Raw genomic sequence first — 7,335 nt, 5'->3', positions numbered from 1 at the left:
AAAAAAAAAAAAAAGCCTTTCAGTTCCTTAGGAAAATGAGTTTATGTTTTCTATATCTGCTTAACATTATACAGACAAATAAATTCAGAAAATATGATTTAAACATTTTTATTCACTTCCTGACTGTTTAACCTTGGACAAGGTACCAAACCTCTCTGTGCCTCTGTTTTCTGATCTGTAAAATAGAGGTACAGTAATAATCCCGACCCACAAGGTTGCTTTGGATAAATGACTTGATTTTTTTTTTTTTTTTGAGACGGAGTCTCGCTCTGTCTCCCAGGCTGGAGTGCAGTGGCCGGATCTCAGCTCACTGCAAGCTCCGCCTCCCAGGTTTAGGCCATTCTCCTGCCTCAGCCTCCGGAGTAGCTGGAACTACAGGTGCCCGCCACCTCGCCCGGCTAGTTTTTTGTATTTTTTAGTAGAGACGGGGTTTCACCGTGTTAGCCAGGATGGTCTCGATCTCCTGACCTCGTGATCCACCCGTCTCAGCCTCCCAAAGTGCTGGGATTACAGGCTTGAGCCACTGCGCCCGGCCATGACTTGATATTTTTAATTAATTTTTTTAGAGACGGAGTTGCACTCTGTGGCCCAAGGCTGGAGTGCAGTCTCATGATCAAAGAAAGCTCACTGCAGCCTCAGCCTCCTGTCCTCAAGTGATTCTCCTGCCTTGGCCTCCCAAAGTGCTGGTACTACAGGTGTGCACCACCACACTGGACTTTTTTTTTTTTCTTTTAGAGACTGAAAATGTAGATCAATGCTTATACCTGTAGTATAAGCAGCATTTAATGATCTGACACTATTATTAACCCAACCCCACAGATGAAGAAATTGAGGCTCATAAAGGCTTTGCCCACGATCATTCAGAGAAAGGAAGAGCCTAAATTTAGCATTTTAAAAACTGCAGCTTCACTTTAGGGGCACACATTTTAAGAGGATGCCTCAAGAACTTTACATATGTATACACTGGTGATCAATATAAGGGCATTTCCAACACTTCAGAAGGTTCCCTGGGGTCTCCTCCCAGTCAATGTCTTCCCCAAGTTAAACACTGTTCTGATTTTTCATGATAGGTGTTTTGCTTTTCTGAATTTGATGTAAACAGAGCCATACAGTATGTTTCTTTATTTGTTTCTTTATTTCAGCAATAGGGAAATGAAATGTTTCTTTGATTATCTGTGGACTCTGAATTTGAAGTCCATGTACTCCCACGGTAGAAATGGCCTTCTTTTTTTTTTTTTTTGAGACAGAGTCTCGCTCTGTTGCTCAGACTGGAGTGCAGTGGTGCAATCTTAGCTCACTGCAACCTCCGCCTCCTGGATTCAAGCAGTTCTCCTGCCTCAGCCTCCTGAGTAGCTGGGATTACAGGTGTGCACCACTATTTTTAGTAGAGATGGGGTTTCACCATGTTGGTCAGGTTAGTCTTAAACTCCTGACCTCGTGATCCACCCACCTTGGCCTCCCAAAGTGCTGGGATTACAGGCGTGACCCACCGCGCCCGGCCGAAATGACCTTCTTTACCTTTTATCCTACACTGCCTACAATAACTACTTAGGACTGCTTTTTTGGGGGGGCAGGGTCTTGCTCTGTTGCCCAGGATGGAGTGCAGTGGTATGATCATAGCTCATTACAGCCTTGAACTCCTGCACTCAAGCAATTCTTTCCATTCTTTCGCTTCATCCTTTCAAGTACCTGGGACCACAGGTATGTGTCATTGCACTGGACTATTTTATTATTATTATTTTTGAGACACAGTCTCGCTCTGTCGCCCCAGGCTGGAGTGCAGTGGCGCGATCTTGGCTCACTGCAAGCTCCGCCTCCCGGGTTCATGCCATTCTCCTGCCTCAGCCTCCCCAGTAGCTGGGACTACAGGTGCCTGCCACCATGCCCGGCTAATTTTTTGTATTTTAGTAGAGACGGGGTTTCACCGTGTTAGCCAGGATGGTCTCGATCTCCTGACTTCGTGATCTGCCTGCCTCGGCCTCCCAAAGTGTTGGGATTACAGGCATGAGCCACCGCGCCTGGCCTATTATTCTTATTTTTTGTAGAGACGGGTTCCACTATATTGCCCAAGCTGGTCTTGAACTCCTGACCTCAAGTGATCCTCCCACCTCGGCCTCCCAAAGTGCTAGGATTTCAGGCCTGAGCCACTGCACCTGCTGGTGTTTTTGTTTGTTTGTTTGTTTTTTTTTTTTTGAAACAGTCTCTCTCTGTCGCCCAGGCTGGAGTGCAGTGAGGAGATCTCGGCTCACTGCAACCTCTGCCTCCCGGATTCAAGTGATTCTCCTGCCTCAGCCTCCCAAGTAGCTGTGATTACAGGTACCCGCCATCACGCCTGGTTAATTTTTGTATTTTTATTAGAGACGGGGTTTCCCCGTGTTGGCCAGCATGGTCTTGAACTCCTGACCTCAGATGATCCACCCGCCTCGGCCTCCCAAAGTGCTGGGATTACAGGCATGAGCCACCACTCCCGCCTGTGCAGCTGCTCTGATTTCACCTCCCTCCTTTTCCTTCTTTGAGCACGTCCCTGAAAAGTAGCTGTCCATCAAGTCACCAGTGGATTCTAACTGGCCAATTCTAGGCAAGGCTTGCTGGAACTGCCCCCCAGCCCCCATAGGAAGCAAATGATAGGGCACATGTATCAATTGGCTGGCCAATGGGAGGATGGCATCTTCTAGCCAGTCCACCAACGGGAGAGCACACTCCTGCCCTCCCCAACTGCCTCCGCAGAGTAGCCTCGTGCCTTTGCAGTTTGACACCTTCCTTTTATCCCAAGAAGGTCCCTTGGAAGCCACTTCATGAAGGCAGGATGACAGGGCCTGATTCCCTTCATCCTGCCTGTGCCTGCCCCAAACCTCTGCTCCCCAGAGTAGATGGGAGGGGAGGTCTTTCTAAACAAAAATGATATCTATGTAAATATATGTAGTTTCAGCCTTGCGCCTGTTATTTCTTTTGTTTTCTTTTTTAATGGAACAACAATCGCTTTGGCTTTATTTTGTTTTTTCAAGGAATGTCATTTTAAAGTTCCAAGTATCTTGACAACCCCCTCCCTTCCTTTTTCAAAGTTTTCGGTGCTGAGGAGAAACATCAACCTTCCTTTCTGTCTTCCAACCTGTCCCTTAGAGGTGAGGCCTGGGGAGAAGGGAGAGGTGACATAAGGTGGGCGGCGGGCAGGGCATGCAGAAGATGGAAAAGGGTGGAGTTTAAGAGTAGGAGGGGCTGGGTGCAGGGGCTCATGCCTGTAATCCCAGCACTTTGGGAGGCCAAGGCGGGCAGATCACCTAAGGTCAGGAATTCGAGATCATCCTGACCAACATGATAAAGTCCTGTCTCTCTTAAAAATGCAAATATTAGCCGGGCATGGTGGCGGGCGCCTGTAATCCCAGCTACTCAGGAGGCTGAGACACGAGAATTGCTTGAACCCGGGAGGTGGAGGTTGCAGTGACCCAGGATCACTCCACCACACTCCAACCTGGGTAACAAGAGCAAGACTGCGTCTCAAAAAAAAAAAAAGAAGAAGAAAAGAAAGAAACTGTCTAAATTGGGTGTGTAAAACAAAAAATTAGGATAATTAGGATGTCAAATTGCCCCGGATGACAAATATTAAAAGAGTAATAAGGATGCAAAAGAGCTTAGAGAAGAGGTTTGCCTGGTGGCTTTGGATGGCCACAGATTGATGGGTCTCTTGGGCCTTGCCTCATTGGGGGTGAAGAAGGCTGCCGGGGGGTCTGAGGGTGTTGTGTTGAGGTGTTCTCATGGCCATCTTTTTCTGCCTTCTTGGCTGCAGGCAGGCATGGCCCTGCTATTCGCAGGGGGTTGCGTCTTCTTCCCTTTGTGCTTCACTGTCCTGCGCTGGGGCTTGCAGAACCACGCCAGCCTGCAGATGGAAAAACAAGAGGCTGTCCTGGTAGCATCCAAGTAAGAGGACCAGGGTGAGGGTGTCCTTCCTGGGGCTACGGCTGGTGGAACTGACCTCTTACTTTCAGGATGAGTTCATGGTGAAAACAGAAGCAGAGTGTTGGGTGGAGCTGGGATTTGGAGTCAAAAGACACCAGCAGGCTGGGCACAGTGGCTCACACCTGTAATCCCAGCACTTTGGGAGGATGAGGCAGGTGGATCACCTGAGGTCAGCAGTTCAAGACCAGCCTGGCCAACATGGTGAAACCCTGTCTGAACTAAAAATACAAAAATTAGCCAGGTATGGTGGCAGATGCCTGTAATCCCAGCTGCTCCGGAGGCTGAGACAGGAGAATCACTTTAACTCGGGAGGTGGAGGTTGCAGTGAGCTGAGATCACGCCACTGTACTCCAGCGTAGGCGACAGAGTGAGACTCTGTCTTTAAAAAAAAAAAAAAAAAAAAGACACCAACAGTGGGGTCTTTTGTGAGTCATTTAATTTCTCTGAACTTCAGATCCCTCACTGGTAAATGGGCTTAATAATAACCCCCACTCTCCTCCTTCGTGGAGATGTTGTATGAAGATCATGTGAATCCGTGCCTGTAGAGCAGGGGCTGCAAACTCCTGCAGATAATATGAGGGATGTGGGCTCTGCGGGGAGGATGTAGGCAGGAGGACTTACCTTCTCTGCTGAGGGCCTGTACTGCTCGGCTCCAGCCACTGATAAAGTTATACGGTTAGAACATGGGCCAATGTTTTCAGTGATGATTCTTTGTCGTTGTTGAGACAGGTCTTACTCTGTTGCCTAGGCTGGAGTGCAGTGGCACCATCATGGCTCACTGCAGCCTTGAACTTCCAGGCTCAACCAATCCTCCTGCCATAGCTGGGACTATAGGAAATGCACCACCACACCTGGCTAATTTTTTTTTTTTTTTTTGGTAGAAACAGGGTCTCACTATGTTGCCCAAGCTGGTCTTGAACTCCTGGGCTCACAGGATCCTCTCTTCTCAGCCTCCGAAGTGCTGGGATAACAGTCATGAGCCACTGTACCCGGCCTCTTCTTTTGTTTTGAGACAGGGTCTCACTCTGTCACCCAGGCTGAAGTGCAGTGACACCACCATGACTCACTGCAGCCTTGACCTCCCTGACAAGTGATTCACCCTGAGAATCAGGCTGACTCCCAAGTTGCTGGGACTACAGATGTGCACCACCACGCCTGGCTGATTTTTGTACTTTTAGTAGAGATGGGGGTTTCTCCATGTTGCCCAGGCTGGTCTTGAACTCCTGGGCTCAAGTGATCCTCCTGCCTCGGCCTCCTGAGTAGCTGAGACTACAGGTGCATGTCATTGTAGTGGGCTCCCTCCCAATTCTTTTTCTTTTTATTTTTTGAGACAGAATCTCACTCTGTTGCCCAGGCTGGAGTTCAGTGGCTCTCTCATGGCTCACTGTAACCTCCACCTCCCAAGTTCAAGCAACATTCCTGCTTCAGCCTCCCGAGTAGCTGGTATTACAGGTGTGCACCACTACATCCAGCTAATTTTTGTATTTTTAGTTGAGACGGGGTTTCACCATGTTGGCCAGGCTGGTCTCAAACTCCTGATCTCAGGTGATCTGCCCACCTGGGCCTCCCAAAGTGCTAGGATTATAGGCGTGAGCCACCACGCTCAGCCTCTCCCAATTCTTGAATATTGATAAGTAACAAAGAACTTATGTAAGAACTACTATACTGACAACTGCATACTGGCCAAACAAAACATGTCTGTGGGCTGGGTTGGGCCCTTGGGCTGCAGATCTATGACCTGTGTGACAAAGTTTACCATAAAAGCGCACTATCAGCAAACCATAGGAGCGGGAGGGGGTCCACGGAACACAGATTTTACTAGGGTGTCTACATGGATTCCCTGGCAGACAAAAAAAGCCTGTCTCTACTCATCCGAAGTGAAACCACAGTTCCGTGACCAGCCTTGTGGTCCCCAATCTCGTGTAGTGACGGTGGCTGCCCATCACCCAGCCTCCTCAACCCCAGTCCTTTCTGCAGTTTTGCTCATGTGTGGCTTTGGGGTTATGCAACTATGATTTTTTTGTTTTTTGTTTTCTTTTGAGATGGAGTCTAGCTCTGTCACCCAGGCTGGAGTGCAATGGCGCGATCTCAGCTCACTGCAACCTCCGCCTCCTGGGTTTAAGCAATTCTCCTGCCTCAGCCTCCCAAGTAGCTGGGACTACAGGCGCCTGCCACCACGCCCGACTAATTTTTTGTATTTTTAGAAGAGATGTGGTTTCACTGTGTTAGCCAGGATGGTCTCCATCTCCTGATCTCATGGTCCCTCAGCCTTGGCCTCCCAAAGTGCTGGGATTACAGGCGTGAGACACCGCGCCCGGCCGCAACCATGGGTTTGAAACCCAGCTTTCCTCTGGGCGTGGTGGCTCCCACCTGTAATATCAGCATGTTGGGAGGCAGAGGTGGGTGGATTGCTTGAGCCCAGGAGTTTGAGACCAGCCTGGCCAACATGGCGGAACTTCATCTCTACAAAAAATACAAAAATTACCTGGGCATGGTGGTGTGCGCTTGTAGTCCCAGCTACTCGGGAGGCTGAGGCATGAGGATCATTTGAGCCTGGGGAGGTTGAGGTTGCAGGGAGCCATGATCGTGCCACTGTGCTCCAGCCTGGGGGACAGAATGAGACAGTATCTCAAAAAAACAAAACAAAACAAAATAAAACCCACAAGATTTCTAAACCTGTTTCTTCTATAAAACAGGGATACCAAATAAGAATCAGTAGAAATCACCTGGTACTATGCCCAGCATGTAGTAAAAACTTAGGGAGCTGGATCCCCTTTCCCCGTCCAGTGAAGGGCTGAGGGCGGCGGGAGCTAGGTCCGCTATTGTCTCTAAAACCGGCTCTAAATCGGCCCGAGACTTCCTGGGTGCTTTCCTACAGATCGCCGCTAGAGGACAGCACAAAACAGCAAATCCTAGTCCCCGGCCTTTCTTTTGGGGAGGCGAGGAGTGGGCTCTGGCAGAGAAAGGCAAACCACAGGGTTGATTATTGAGCTTGGAGACCAAAGGATTTTGCATAACAGGCCCTTGTCATGCCGAAGTCCACAAGACAGTTGGGATCAGGATGGGAGGGCAGAAGTCAAAGGAGGCAGTGCCTCTGGCTCCGGTCCCACAGCGCGACCCTGGCCCAGTCCCCAGGCCTCACTTTCCTTATGGGCCAGTGAGGAGCTTGCACCAGCCCACCCCACAGTCCTTTCCTACTCTGAAACTAGGCTGTTTGTGGAAGTTGCAGAGGAAGGGGAGCTAGGAGCATTAAGGAAACTGACGAAAAAGAGAGGGGTAGGAATTTAGGGGTGGTCAGGAGGGGCTGTCTGTCTGAAGAATAGGGCCTGGGCATCCTAGGGCTCCCTGGGGCTTCCTGAGAGGCAGAGGCCCCCCGCCCCA

At 49.5% G+C, this 7,335-nt stretch overlaps 1 protein-coding gene across 3 annotated transcripts in view; it reads left to right on the top strand.

Moving 5' to 3' along the window:
- TLCD3B (TLC domain containing 3B) overlaps window positions 1-7,335 on the top strand; it is a 25,906-nt gene that overhangs the window by 10,979 nt on the left and 7,592 nt on the right. Inside the window, exons 1-2 of one of the 3 annotated variants that reach the window (XM_017874104.1) lie at window positions 2,719-3,122; window positions 3,785-3,915. In XM_017874104.1, the coding sequence (XP_017729593.1) occupies window positions 2,871-3,122; window positions 3,785-3,915 (383 nt within the window). In that variant the 5' untranslated portion in view covers window positions 2,719-2,870. Of the gene's footprint in view, window positions 1-2,715; window positions 3,123-3,784; window positions 3,916-7,335 lie in introns of those variants that run through there. The other 2 variants (XM_017874105.1, XM_017874108.1) reach the window with 2 other exon arrangements.

This window comes from Rhinopithecus bieti, unplaced genomic scaffold, assembly GCF_001698545.2.
Source record: "Rhinopithecus bieti isolate Rb0 unplaced genomic scaffold, ASM169854v2 scaffold_5260, whole genome shotgun sequence".
Lineage (NCBI taxonomy): Eukaryota > Metazoa > Chordata > Mammalia > Primates > Cercopithecidae > Rhinopithecus > Rhinopithecus bieti.
This window is presented reverse-complemented; position numbering and strand designations above follow the sequence as displayed.